Below are 15768 nucleotides of genomic sequence, written 5' to 3' on the forward strand. Positions count from 1 at the left end.
CCCCCCCCCCCAAATCTGGCAGTTGTCATTGACAGGTATAGTTATGCTGTCTTAACAGGCTATATGCCCGAATTGGCTGCACAATGAAATAAATGTAAACAATGATGACGGGGCCTATAATAATTACATTGATTCAGAAATCATGAAAGAGGGAAGCTGAGGACAGCTGTTCTGAACTAATCCTTGTGGTGTTGAGCTCCTGTCATTTCAAAGTGCAGAGCAGCTGATTCTGAAAAGGTCATCATTATACACTATTTGGACATAGCTGGACCTGCAAAGCCCACATATTAAAGGCTTCCAGATTCCAAAAACCTCCCTGCCTGCAGACCATGAAGCCCTTTCCTCCCATAGATGATTCTCGCCATTTTCGGGGGCAAGTGAGTGTCTGATTTTTGTCAAAGGGGAGGGGGGCTACATGCCTTTTGCTCCCCTACCTTCTTTGGTAATACAGATTCCAGAGGATCATTTCATAGACAATAGGGAGACACACACAAATAAACACTGCATCTTTTACCAATGACAGGCAGTAACTTTCACCCCAGCCCAGGCTGTCTCTCCAGCCATTATCGTTCCTCCAGCCTTGGTCACTGATACTTCACGTTAATTTCATAATAAACTGTAATATATGTTAATTTTATTGCCATGAGTATGGATTACAGTTTTTAAATGTTTGCAGTGACTGCCACATTTTGTGCCCTAGGTTTCTAGGAGTCAATTGCCTGTTTTTTTTACAGAAGACTACCAGCTCAGTTTATATTCAAATTGATTATAATGGAGTATATTTTTATATATATATATATATATATATAAATATATATTTATGAAAAATTTGGGGGTTATTTGGCTGAAGTGCAGGAATCTCCCCCCTGCACATGCGGGCAGTTCTGACTCTGGGCGTGCCTACGTTCCCAGGATTTAAAAGCTTTGCCAACCTGCTGGCCAATCAGTAAATAGCTTCTTAATCATCCCTGGCTATTTAGCTAGCTCAGACACAGCACCTAGTGTTCGTGCAACGTGTCTCCACTGGTGCCGACCCCCTAGTTCTGTTGAGCTAGTTCCTGTTTACCTGTTGGTTGATTCAGTGCTTCCTCTATCTAGCTCCTGTGTTAACCCCTTGTTGTCCAGTCTGCTGGTTCCCTGCCAACTTCCCTGTGCAGTTCCAGTGTTCCTGTCTGTCCGAGGATAGGAATGAGGGAGAATGCCTTTGACATTCTCGGCAAAATTTCCACAAACTTCCGATGGGTACACAAAATTTCGGCAAACCGATTGAAGTGCATGTTCCCACGCTCCCTAGGCTGTACTTATGATTGATAAGTACAGGCCAGGAAGCATAGGAACCTGCGGTTACAGCTGATTGAAGGCACGCGAGTGCTTCCAATTAGCTGTGACTGCAGGGGAACTTAAGATGAACTCTCAATGGAGTTTCTCCATTTGAGATTAGTATTTATTGTAAAATATTAATCTTCCTAATGGTGCCTGACAAGGACTGTGGAGGCTCTGATTCACTGACCAGCTGCAGTTAAGTGAAGTATTACTATTGTTACTATTATCATTAGTTGCATTATCTTTGGTATTACTAAAGAAATGAAAAATATTTGTTTGCTTTTTCCCACTCATTATGGGTTTATTTCATTTGAATCTAAGACCAAACAAGAAATGATAGTAATCAAACCCAAACTATTTTATGCCATTAAATATAACAGTTAAAGATAATACACAGTTAAGGTCATACTTACCTAAAGGAGCATCTGAGAGATAAATAAAATAAAACAATGGAATAAGAATCGGTATTGGTGGAGCGGAGTGACTTTTGTAATGGTGGAAACAATACTGAAGTGTACGGCTCGGCAACAGCTGCCTCTTACAACTTAACACTACACTGACGTCACGCTGCCCCCACCTTAATTTTTCCATCCCTAGTACAGTCCGTGAATTTAGTGCAATATAAAGGCGTAAATTGTCATTCAGAATATAAGAATTTATTAGAATATTATTTTTGTTTATTATTATTAAAACATAAAAATTTCAAATAACGTTCAAGTTTTTCTGTGGACCACCAAAATTTTTCATGGACCACTGGTTGGCAACCACTGCCATAAAGGACTACTTTTGCTACACATTGGATTACTAAAGCTAAGCTAAACTACAGGCACAAAAACTTCATTTAAAATATATTTCTTATTAGCTACAAAAGGTTAACAATATACTTTGTGAGCATTAGCTCCTTTGATAACCTTGTTATCACCATATAAAAGTAGGACAGACAGTTTTGCACATAACCAGTGGGAGGAATTTAGAAGTCCACCCACAACAAGCTGTCTGCAAGGAAACTACAGGGAGGTGGATCTAAAGGGAAATCTCTCTGCACAAGGAGGGAGAGCAACACTGAATAATCTTTACTAGAAGAGGCTCAAGAGGAAAGACAAAACTAAATACTGCACAGATCTGGAAGTAATACACAAAACATGCCAATATTCAGCTTTAAATACATATGAACTCAAACCAAGTAACAGTTTTCTGCATGTTAATACCAGACATTACATAAGACTGCTGGAGATCATTACAATTACAGCTCCCTTTTAAAACCATTGCTTCTACATTTGTGCTTCCTACAGTCCTTTTAAAAAATTTTGATGCATTAAAAAAGTTCAAAGAAAAAGTAAAAAAAAAAAAAAAAAAAAAAACAATAGATGTGAAAATAATAGTACACAGTATTTATATAGCACTGACATAATACGCAGAGCTTTACAAAGTCCATAGCCAAGTCGCTAGCTGTCCCTCAAAGGGGCTCACAATCTAATGTCCCTACCATAATCATACGTCTTAATTACAGTGTAAGGTCAAATTTGCGAGGAAGTTAATTAACCTAACTGCATTATATTGGAATGTAGGAGGAAACCAGAGGCTGGAGTGGTAACCTCTGAGCCACCGTGCTGCCCAAAATAAACTATTTGTCTAATAGAAGCCTGACTAAGGCTCAGTTCACACAGGCAGTGTCACCATTTTCCATCTGCAGGTACCTGCGACCTCCAAGCTGACTCTTAACCAGAATCTCTACCATGGGGCAATGAATGGGGGTGGTTGGGGGGCAGTTGCCGACAGTCCTTTAAAGCCACTTAAACAAGCATGGTGGTGGTGGTTGCTTTATGTCTGGAAGGCTTTCAACTGCCTGGAAAAAGCTCTGCAATCATTTGTGTGAACACATCCCACCCATTATGTGCCCTTCACTGGCCTGAATAAGCACCTATGTATGGAAACACAGAGCAATGTCTGCAGGGGTCTAAGGACCCCTTTATATTTCAACCACTGTAACAGATTTTTTTAGCATTTGAAACTGTGATTGAATTAAGTTTATGTAGCAGAGCCCTTATGACCACAGAACACAACTGTAGCTACACAGACAATGCAGCCAGCAGCAAATCGAACTACTTATAAATCACCAGAGAACAATCAGATTTAAAGCTGCTGTAATTCTGCTGCAAAGTAGCTGCTGGGGCTTTCTATGTCCAGAGAGATAATTGGAAAAGGTCGGCACCTTGCATGTTCCTTATTAGCTAGCTCCAACTACATGAGGAATTTCCAGAGGCTCATTCACAATACTAAATGTCCTAGATGTAGGAATCACTTGGTACACAGATTGATCAAAGGGCTCCTGATTATGGTAGCTAAACAATTAGAATGAGGTAGCGATAAGTTCTGCTTTAGGGCTCAGTACCCTTCATTTTCAGGAATTTATACAAAAAACAAAACAGCTAGCAGAATTTCAACCAGGGTAAAACTTGTTAAAATCAACAACCAGCATGGTAATTAAGATGCATGTCCAACTTCTAACAAACTGGAGCTGAAGAGTGGGGCCTATTCCTACTAAGAACAGTTTTCGTGCAGATTTTAAAGAATGTCCAAACTGAAAGGACAGTAGATTTTCCCATAGAAAGTCATTCTGATGCGACCACTAATTTTCACAATTTTGAAAAAATTGCTGCACACATTTCTTGACATTACAATCATGGGGAAGCAGGCACAAAAACCCACACAAGTTATATATATGTGTATATAAAAATATAAATTCACACACATATACATAATACACATAGTTTCATGCAATTTGTTTTTGTCTGCTCTACCATTAATCATTTCCTGTGCGTTCAAAATGAAAAGAAAATGCATAAAAAAGCAATGAAAAAAAGTATGGAAATGCTGTATATTTTCAGGAGCATTTTGAGTTGTGTAGTGAATTCATCTTTAAGGGCTTCCCCACTGAAACCAGACATACTGCTGGAAGTTATGCCTATAAGACACACATAGGCCCCTCAGTATATAAAATACCAATATGTACAGCAAACTTTTATACATTATTTAGAAAATGGCAAGCTCTACTAAAAGAGACCTTTGGATCTTTATGGTAGTATTGTCTGTTACTTTAAATAAGCTTCCATGAGTTCAAGATTTAATTAGTGATGCTTACTGGCAGCTTGTTTAAATTGACACTCCCTAGGGGCACATTTATATAAAGCCTGATCTTTCATAAAGGCAAAAAAATGGATGTGAATGGGACATGTATACCAGTTCTACATTTGGCAATCAGTTAGTCCATTGAAGTGAATGAAGTTTCTGCTCAATGAAAAATAAAGTACAGTAATCAGAGCATTGACTACTACTGTACCAGATCCAATGAGCTATTTATACATGAGTTTGTGTGCTGCATTGACATTTATTGGCACATGAATGTACTATTTTAAATTGGGCAACCCATTTACCATGCTACATTTTCTAAAATGCAGCAGGGAGCAAGCCTCAGTATTTGACCTCCCTGAGCCCTCTGGAGCTTTAAAGACATTAACTGGCTGGTAAAACCCTTTTACACATGTGGTTCTTATATAATATGAAGCCCCCATGTACAAAATGTAGGTGAAAAACACGGGCCTGCCATTGCTGACCCTGCTGTGAACATGCTAGTTGCCAGGCTGGCTCTGGGTTGAATACATCCTGAATCACTGACCCATACCAGCATGCAACAAGTCAGACTGCCAAGTCTTAAAATCTATTAAAAAAAGTGTCTGTGTAGCTGTAGCATAATGTAGCAAAAAATAACATATTAACGTATTTAAAAAAAATTACATATACGGTAGGTTTTACTTACCAGATATAACTGTATCTCCATTAAGATATAATGTCATCCCCAGAACCATCAAGATCCCCAAAAAAAGAATATAGGGTCTGCGCCTCCCCCAAGTGGACTGACAATAGTCACTAGCAGACCCCACCACGGGCTGCAAAATGAACCCCAGAATGGGACTTATGAGCCAGACAAAACTATACAAACTCCTAGGAAGGCCCACACTGAGCAAAACTGGAGTTACAAAGGCCGCTTCCACTGCATAACAAAACTCCCTCCCAAACATGGCCATGCCATGCATAATCAGCCTGCCAGTGGACCGTCTAGGGGGTTCCACAAGCTGAAAGACCCCTCCATCCATCTGCTCAAGGCTGCTTCCACTGCTGGTATATTCCATGTCCATTAGAGGAGGACGAATGCCGAGGCTACCAACATGAGATGAGGGCTGCTGAACCTCCACATCTTTGGAGAGTGTCATGCTAGTCCACTAACTGCTGATAGCTAATTCCTGTTAGTTGTGAAAGAGGATCAAACTTCCACTCTAGTTTTTAAGGGAGGCGTGACTGCAGTCCTTTCATAGCAGCAAGATCACAAGTTAGAGACAAGAAAAAATCATGTGAATACACTAATCTGAAAACTATTCCACTTTCCTGGGGTCTCTACATTTACAAACTATTCATTCATGGAGAGCTAGGTTATCACAAGATTAAAGCACACATTCCTTTGGATCCAATAAAACTACAATTACGGGTGTGGAAAGGGGAATAAAACTGCAATTATCGATGTGACTAGAGATTATGGTTTTAGCCACAATTATTTTATTTGCAAATGAAAGCCAACCAGTGATTGCCTGGGGAACTTGGTATAGAATGTCAGATGATTGCTATTAGAATTATTAATGTGTTCAATGAAAGCTTACGGATGGTAAATTTGATAATTGGCAGTATAGTAGTTTAATTTGGCTCTGATAACTTACCCACCATCAGCATAGGACTTTTTTCAATCAGCATGCTTCCAGCACAAGAAAAGTTTAGTAGGCAGCCAAGGATATCAAGGTTCATGAATACCTTCATGTGAGAGCATTTCCCCCTACCCCATTGCTACAAAAAGCTGCACTATTTTGGTAACACAACACAATGCACACAGCAATAATATCTTGCTGGGGTAGCTCAAACATGTTTTGTTACTGTACATGAGCATTTAAGGTGCCCTAATGAATAGAAATACACTGCCCCCATATATATGCAGTTCAATATGGTAGCATGCATTATAGCATGGGGGAAGTTTAAATACGTATGATCACAAGGATAATGGTGTGAATCTAGCCTTCCGCAAATGGCATATATGGAGTGCTAATTTCAGTACACCATTTCCTTGTAAACAGGAACCAGTTGCTTACATCTTCCGGTGCTCTGGCATTTGATAAAATAGAGATTCAGGCAATAGACGCAGCCAATTCTGGTTGCATTATATAGTAGGCAGAGACAGGGACAGCACAGGAGCATGCATTCAGGGTACAGGGTACTGTATTCCTTTTATATGAAGAATGCTACTTATCTGGCTAGTATACTGATTCAATGGCTGCTGTACAGTCAGGGAATGTACTGGATGCATACAAAATACAAGTTGTGCCTGCAGGTTTTTCTCTATGTACGGGGTCAGTGATTTAAAAGTACTGAAGCCATGCACAACCATAGAACTGGCGATTTCAGAAGCTATAGCCCCTTACAAATTTTTCTTTTAAGAATACTTGTGCTGAGCAGGGCCACCTAGGCCATGGCCTAGGGTGTCATGGCCAGTAGGGGTGGCATTTGAGCCCCTGGCCCTGCCTTTGCCACTCCCAGCTGTCTCCTGTTGTACACCTGGGAAGGAGCCTGGGCTCTGACAAGTCTGCTGTCTCCTAGCAACCACACATTACCTGAACGCTTTATCCCCACATGGAGTGGATATGGAGTTGTACGCTGTCAGCTTGAAGGTACATGGATGGGGGGAAAAGGCCATGTGATTGGGAAAGAGGGTTTCAGGTATTGGGGGAGTACAAAGTTGGACAGAAGTTTGTGTAAAGTCAGCCTGTGTCCTATTTTGGGGAGAGGGGTCAAAATTTAGGAATACACCCAAGAAGAGGAAAAACATCAGGGAGTACAAGAGAAAAGTGTAGGTGGGGCAATGGGGGTTGTAATAGTAAAAGGAGAATGGGTAGTTTAGTAAAAAGAGGGTAGACTAGGTTGGTATTACAGTAAATGGGGGAAATACTAGGGGGTGTAATAGTAAAAGGATTAGATAGACTGCTGGGTGTAATAGTAAGGGAGTTATGGACTAGATGATTGTGATAAGAAAGGAAGGATTGCATTGGGGGTTTTTGCACCCACATGCGGGGATCCTAATCCCTTTTACAGCCTCTCACACTCTTCTTGCATTGTGATTTGGGGTTTAAACATAAGTTATCCCCTGCACTATCTTGCATAGCACAATAAGGAGTTAAAAAGTAACTTTTAGAGAGGAAGGGGTTGTGCATGCATCAGTGTTAATGGTTATTACTTGTTATTAATCCAGCCCTAGTGTTAAATCCCTTCTAAAAAAAAAGCTATCTGCCTGGCTGTCCCTGGCTTCAATGCTTTCCTAACACCGACTTGGATATGTAAGCAACAAAGAAGAGTGTTGTCAGAAATCCTGTTCTAGGTCAGTGACTTTTGATGTCATTCCCCTACCTATCATTCAGTTGTTAGTCTATCTATAGCATAGAGCTCACAGCAGAGCATATATACAGGTATATAGTTAAAGGGACTGTATCACATGAGATCTATTCTTCGCTGTCATGCTAAAAGTTTGGCTGGATTTCTGAAAAGGCCACCCAAACACTCCAATTGCACTGCTCTAGGAGGTACTGCTGGAACCGTACAGGTTGGAAGATCTCTGACACGGGGCCTTCTGTTCGGATGTCACTGGATGATAACAGGTATGTGAGCTGATAGCTCTTTCTCTGTCTTTAGACCTGCCTTGGGATCCAGCGATCCTGCGCAAGTCCATGGCTACCATCATCCAACTCTATCACTCACAGACTGAAGTTCTGAAGCACTCACTCATGTATTCTTTATAAAACATGTAACAGGCAGTGGTTCCCTGTCATGAGGAAGCAGTAACTGCACTGCAACCTCACCGCCAGTCTGAACATAGTCGTAAAAACCTCCTTTCAAGGCAGTTGTAAGAGAGCGAGTGGCACAAGGTAGCTGGGTTAGGGAATAAAAAAGTACAAATCCAGCACTGGTTTTAGTACCAGTTCTTGTCACTAAACCTGAAATTCTGACACTTTTTTAGTAATAATTTGCAGCAGATTTGCTTGGGGCCCTAAGCTTTGTTCATGTCAGATGATTGTTGCTGAAGAATGAAGAACGGTCATGCTCAGAAATGGCCGCTGTACTTTTCAATGGAGGTAGAATAGAGAGGGGTTCCTCTCATTCTCCCATCCCTGCTTCATATAACAGAACAGCCTTGTGTGCAGGTCCCCATTATCTCATGTCAATGGAAATGATCCTGAAAGATCATTTCCAGTAATGGAAATCTGACAACTTCAGACATCTATATGTGGCTTTAGAGTGGTCTCATACTCACAGATAATATAGTTTGAAATTTCAAAATTTATTCTAAAGAATGATAATTCTGATCTCTTGGCTATAAAAGTGTCGGTTACACACTTGAGAAACTGCAGCAGTTAGCTGAACCCCTGGGCAACATACTCATTCTGGGTCAATGATTCAGAAATGCAGGGGAGCAGAAAACCAACCAGGAAAGCTGTAATTTTTTTAGAACTAGGTCAACAATGGCAGCTTAGATAGTCTTTTAGTTTAGCTTAGTTTCAAATTAGACCCAGACATGGAAGTAACATTTTCATATGGAGACCAACAATGGCAGTCCCGTACTTAAAGCGGAACCTAAGTTCCATGTTCCGAAATTGCCAAAGGGAAACTCCATGCACCTTCTGCAATAAAACATACTCACCTGTGTGTTTTCAATCTCCTTATTTAAATACACTGAGTTACAGCTCTGAGCAGGATGCAGCGATATGCCAGGTATCCTGACATCCCCCATGGTTGCCAGGGCTAAATGAACTCCTACATGCATGTGTGGGAGTCGTGTCATCCAGCCTAGCCAACCAAAATGGCCTAAGATCCAAAACCTGGAAGAGAAGCAGGGAAAGATGGATGGCACCCAAACTGGAGTGGGACAGATGAGTGATAATTCAAAATTGTGATCAGACGGGTATGTTTTCTTATTTTTGGACAAAGTTAGAAACTGTACCAAGATTTTGTTTTGCTCTCCTGCACTTGATGTCTTAGAGATCTAACAGGAAAGTTTTCTACATAGACCAGCCTTTCTCAAATCTTTTTTATCCATGAGGTACCATTGAAAAAAAATTCAGGTTTTGAGGAAACTCCTACTAAAATGCTTTTTTTGGAGCCAAAAAGCCTCTTAAATTGGTAGCAAGTGAAAACAATGCTCCCCCCTACAATGGTGGCATAAATACCCCCTTTATGCAGTTGGCTCTACCAACTCTAGATGAACCCTGACTTAAACAGTTGTCACATATACATTTGTACCTATAATAATATTTTCCTTTCTTATTTTTTTAGTTTAATTGTTTAACTGTGAATTTAGAATTTCTAACTTTTTTGATTGTATAGTCATCATCAGGACAGAAAGGCTAAATCTCTTGAAGACTTGTATCTCTCGAGGGGCAATAAAAACTGGAGAAGGGTTTAACCCTTCCCTACTCTATCAAAAAAAACAAAAAACATTTTGGCTAGAGATACCTAAAAATAGCACATTCATTTATTGAAAAAAATTTATTACATGGAAAACTGTGCAATAAAAAAAGGTTAAAAATTCACAATATTGCACATTAGGCATGAGCAAGCAGAGTTTTCTCGTGCTACAGCTTCTGCCGCTCTGGGTAAGCCAAAATTCCTTTACATCACATTGGGGTCACATGTCATATGACCTTTTAGTAAAAATGCCTCAAATGCTTCAGAGGTCTGATAGATTCTTCCATCAGACAGCACGAAAAGGGAAACACAGCTCTGAATATCTCTATACAGTACGGGCTACAATCAGATTTTCAATGATGGGCATTTCCCCCCTTTAACTCATGTACCATTAACCAACCCTCCTGCGACATCATTCTCACTACTGCTTGCACCGATGCACTCCTTTGTGTAGCAACGTTAGCTGGGCACTTTGCAGCTCATAAACTAAAGGCATTGACATAAAGAGACACACAACAATGACAAGCAAATACTCAGTTATCTCTTGAACTATATAAGTCCAGCATTAAAATGATCAGGGGATCACATTCTCTCTGTCATACAAGCATGAAGTAGGTGGTCAATCACTCCCTAAAAATTGCAACCAGCAGTTCCAGGAGTAGATGCCTCATTGCACACAGAAGGTCCTTTAGTGCCCCCATATCTAAAACAAAAAAGTGACAGTGGCAATGAAACCTCCAGGGTTCTTAAGGTTCTGGAGCATCCCAATGACGCAGCCCTGGAAATCCTTACGTTCGCGTGATCCCCGGCCACGTTTAGGTTAATTAACCTCTAGTGCCCGGGGATCGCAGAGGATTTCCAGGGCTGCATGATGCAGCCCTGGCAATCCTCCTGTTCAGAGAGAGCTCAACCCCTCGGCGAATCAGAATGCCATTCTCGCTTACATTTTCGGTAAGCGAGAAAGGCTCGATTCGCTGCGAGATCGAACTTAATATTCTCGCTCATCCCTAGTAGATGTATGGAATCAGTCCCAAAATGGGTTGTTTTAACTGGCCAGAGACTACAAGTAAGAAGGCAGTTTTTTTTACGGTGCATCACATACACAAATATAGATTTTTTTTTTTTACACCAAGCAGTCAATTTACTAAGCAGTTAATCTTAAATTCACAGTTCTCCAGTGAAAAATCAATCACTGAAAAACATATTACTTTGGAAGTTTAGTGAATGTCAGATTTATTGCTTTATTAATGAACCCCTAAAAATTCTTTAAACAAAAGTAATTATTCTCTCTAGGAAGCCACGTCTTACATCCAGGTGCCACCTTGACGTCAGCGGTCACATGTCATTTGTCTAACAAACCTCTTCACAACTTGTGTTTGCTCTTCCATTGTCAAATATATCTTTGAAAGCTAAAGACATCTGCTGAATCATTATTATTTGACTGCCATTGCATTACCCACTGTTAAGTAGGATCTGTGAAGTGAATGAAATATTCACAAAGCTTTTGGTAAAAGGAGAGGCTTAAAAAAAGATGAATAAAGATTTGCTGTTAAAGAAGTTAAAGCTTTTTCTTCTTTCAAGTATGGCAAAGTTTTTGCAGCTGCTTAAGTACTTTGCAGATCAGCAAGTCTTCTGTTAGATTTAAAATCAAAATCCATATTTGTTTAGCTGATACACTTGACATTGCAGAGATTAAGCACACATAATGGTACAAAAATAGAGTATCTTCAAGCAACAACTTTTTTTAGAATTTACTGGATTGAGCAAGGATTAGTTATATCAGTGTTTCACAACTAGGGTTCATCCAGAGGTTGCTGGGGGTTCCTTGAGGAATGAGCAGTTTGTACCTCTCAGGTCAGTTTAGGTGACACCAGTCATCTTTTTAGCTATGTGTAAGGGTGACATTCTTCCCATAGACCACTATGCTCTTTACTAGGAGCTGAGAATATAGTACTTATAGAAGGGGTTCCCTGATGACCTGAAAACTATTTCCCCCCATATAAAAAATTTGAGAATTGCTGGGTAAGTGTTTTTTGCTGTCTGTGTCCCCAGCCTGAATTAAGCCTTTTCAACCCTCTCTTTGTACAGGTGACCCTTGTCACTGTGAAAAAAAATGTACAGTAATTCAAAATTCTAACACTTAAGAGGTAAGGGAAATTATTTCAAAAGGTGCACCTATTACAGGAACAATTGTCTCTGTGACAGCACAATGAATACATAGGGTTTTACACATACACTTGAAGTTTGCATAATTTGAGTCTGTTTTTTACACTCCGATGTCCTCTAGGTCAATTGTTTTGAAAGGCAGTGATTGATTCTCCACGTGGGAAAGTTTTGGTGAATGTCAGATTTACTCCATTATAAAAAAGACCTCAAGGGAGTGCTTTAGTTCTGCTTTTTTATTTGTCACTAATTGGAATGTAAAGTAATAGACTTGGTGTTGGTGGCTTGGTTGCTGCTGCCAATTTATCAGTTCATCCGGTCACCCTGGCTAGGTTGGAGATGACCTTACCACCCAGTCTGGTATAAAACAAACATAGATAGCCCTATATAAATATAGGATGTCCGTAACGGGAGCCATGTGTCTAATGTAGTAATTTAATCCCAGGATTTGGAACACCCAAAGTGACCAAAACAGATTGATTTGGAGTAGCTGTATCAGCATGGTAATGTAGTTCCTGGTTCGTATAGAAGACTTTTGTGTTTTTCAGTTCCAGAGACTGTTGTACCTGGTGTTATGATCCTCTAAGCAAGGTTTGTGCACAACATAGGTGTGCAAAAAACATCTAGGAAGCCATGTCCTACTTCCAGGTGCCACCTTGACTTAAACAGTCACATAATTTGTCTTACAAGAGACATCAGAACCTGTGTTTGCTCTTCAATTGTCAAATATGTTTTTGAAAGTTAAAGACTTAATGTCAGTCAACTGGTGTTACAACCTTAAAACATAATAAAATGTATTTGTGTATTCGTAAGAAAATGTTTAGTGGCTCTGAACAAACCGATGCAGTGAACATTTGGCTGCATTTCTAAGTACATTCTCTTGCTTGTATCTGCCAGGATTTAGCAAAGATGCAAATTTTACTTCTCTGATAAAGGTTTTTGTTGGCTTAAAAAGTATGAAAACCCACAGTGGTTGTTGAATTCCACCACTACCTGTAACTATGGAAGATTGAGGTTTGAGAAGGTTATTGGTGACGGCACCAACATTGTGGAAAGCTGATAGAAAGTACAAAGCTGGGGAGAAAAAGTGAGTTACGAAAATAATTTAGTTTTAGGAATTTGCTCTCCCTCCAAAATCATTGTTAAGGTGCGTACACACTTCCAATTTTTATCGTTCCAATCGAACGACGAACGATCGATTGGGCAAAAAATCGTTCGTAAAAAAGTAACGGGGCAGGGTCCTCTCCTCCTGTATCACTGTCTGTATTAGTCTGTCATTTGCAATCCCTATTTAATGTACAGCACTGCGTAATATGTTGGCGCTATATAAATCCTGTTTATTATTATTATTATTATTATTATTAATCTGTTATTAAATCTGTCTCTGTATTGAGCAAATTCATTTCATAAGTTTTGTATACTTCCTGGGGACATGTGTACACTGCAATAGCAGCTGATCATCAGTGTCACTTCTGTGTCTATACCAAAAGTAATATATCTAGTAGGAGCAAAGCATTACTAAGGCTCCAAACATATTGATGAAGAAATCGTGTCCGAGGACACAATGAATTAATTTTCTTGTGCAGTGCAAGCAATGGCACATAAGTAAGTATAGTGGACAAAAGTTTCAGGCCTCCCTGCCCAACATCTGGTTCACAGGTCCTGACTAAATCCTTACCCTGCAATAAATGGGCTTACCCCAAGATATGCATTACAAGAAGAAGTCTTAAAAAGACTTAGCCAAGAAAAGGTAACCCCCTGTTTTCACTTAAGGAAACACTTAAAACTACATCTAAACTTCTGAGATATCAGTATGCACAGAACAGCAGGTGGATAGTAGTGACAAAAGCAAGCTGACCCCTAAAGAGGTAATCGTTTTAATCCAGACTATTCATGTTTTCATTCCTGACTTTTCATCAGTCCTACATTTTGCTGGTGCCCTTGGTATTACTGGTACTATACAGTAGCATGAGGCTATACCTGCAGCTAGCTAAGGTTACACAGAGAGTCCAGATGAGTTGTTGTTAGGTTTGTCATGTCAATACCAGGAGAGAGCTAGACGGGTTGTAGAAAGGCAACAACCCAGCAGCAGGACCAGCATCTCCATCTTTGTACAAGGTAGAACAGGAGGGGTTCCCGAAGCCTTCAATATGGCCTCCAGCAGGTTATGTATCTGGATGTTCCTGACCAAACTCAGAAAAAGATTTCATAAAGGTTGCATGTGGGCCTGGCACCCTGCGGTGGGACCAGTGCTGACACCCTAATATCATGCAGCTTAATTGGCATCTACCAGAGAACACCAGAATTGGCAGGTTTGATACGGACGTCTTTTCCTCCTCACAAATAAAAACAGGCTCATGCTGAGCATATGACAGAATTGAAATAGTCTGGAAATTCCACAGTAAACAATATACTGCATCCAGCATCACCAGTTTGGCAGTGGGTCAATGATGGTCTGGAGGGGCATATCTTTGGAAAACTTCCGCATGCTAGCAATTGGAATGCAGAACCAAGATGAAATCTTCTTATGCTGAACAATGTCTCATATGGCATGTGTAGGCAGTTTAGGTATGACAATGGCCTTGCGTTCTCCGGACCTGTGTGCAATTGAGACCCTTTTGGATGTAAGTTATCAGTGCATCTAACTCTGCCAAGTAGCACCATAGACTGTCCAAGAACTCACTGATGCCCTGATCCAAGTCTGGGAAGAAGTACCCTGATCCAAGTCAGGGTACCGCCAGCCTCCCTATCAGACGCATGGCCAAACATTGATGGGAGTGCATATAGGCATGTGGGGGCCATACACACTACTGATCCATATCATGAGTTGATGTGATAACATTCAACAAGTTCAATTATTCTGTAATTTCAGGTTTTTACTTTGATATTTTCTGTGATTTTGAATCCAGCCCTCAGTGGGTTCTCGTTTTTGTATGGCATTGACAGTTTTTACGTCATTTTGTTCTCAATGAATATCAATAGATTTCCATTCTTCAGTGTTCTTTTAATTTTTTTGGAGCAGCGTATTTATACTTACATAGACATGTATATACAAGCATGTTTTCATCTTCACTTTCAGTAAATAACAAGTGTATTACCAAGTATGTTTACTGTGCAGCTGTTTATCTGGAAATTATTGTGCATATGGCAGCAAGTGCAGCTGTCAAATAAGACTAAAATAGATTCTCAATGAATACCTCAGTGAGCACTATGTGACAGAATCCGAGTTGGCGCTTTGTCTCCTTCGCCTGTCTCTTCACCTGAGCCTGATATCAATCACGCTTCTTATGTAAAAAGCAATGTACTGCCACAAGTCCCCTATTATACCTAAATGACTAGAGCCACTATTCAACACGCACAGTCTGAACCCATTCAAATGAGATAATCTGTGTTCATTGATGGAAAGAGAACTGACAGATTTAGGAAAGAAAGGGCTCTAATCTTACATAACAGAAGAATTCTCTCCTTTAAAGCGTACTTTGAATTTACGCATAAATACTTTTGTCTGTGCACCAAGGAAGGGGCCATTTTGTGGGGAGAATATTATTTGGAAAGTAGTCAAATAATGATTAAATATGTAGGACAGCCATCGCACAGCAAAATTGAAGAAAGAATTAAGCCCATTTTCTGAAATTGGCACATAAAGGTGAACTTATTGAAGAATGAAATCTTGGGTTACTCCCCTGTCCCCATTCCCTTGCAGGGCACTGACATCCAATTTTTTGGATT

The 15768-nt window shown here is 40.1% G+C and overlaps 1 protein-coding gene across 1 annotated transcript in view; it reads right to left on the reverse strand.

Annotated features, from left to right (window-relative positions):
* SLC45A2 (solute carrier family 45 member 2) overlaps positions 1-5704 on the reverse strand; it is a 63049-nt gene extending 57345 nt beyond the window's left edge. The window contains exon 1 of the mRNA XM_072416572.1: positions 5141-5704. Within this exon, the coding sequence (XP_072272673.1) occupies positions 5141-5594 (454 nt within the window). The 5' untranslated portion in view covers positions 5595-5704. The remainder of the gene's footprint in view (positions 1-5140) is intronic.
* Positions 5705-15768: the final 10064 nt, after the last annotated feature.

The sequence above is a fragment of the Pyxicephalus adspersus genome, chromosome 6, assembly GCF_032062135.1.
Source record: "Pyxicephalus adspersus chromosome 6, UCB_Pads_2.0, whole genome shotgun sequence".
Lineage (NCBI taxonomy): Eukaryota > Metazoa > Chordata > Amphibia > Anura > Pyxicephalidae > Pyxicephalus > Pyxicephalus adspersus.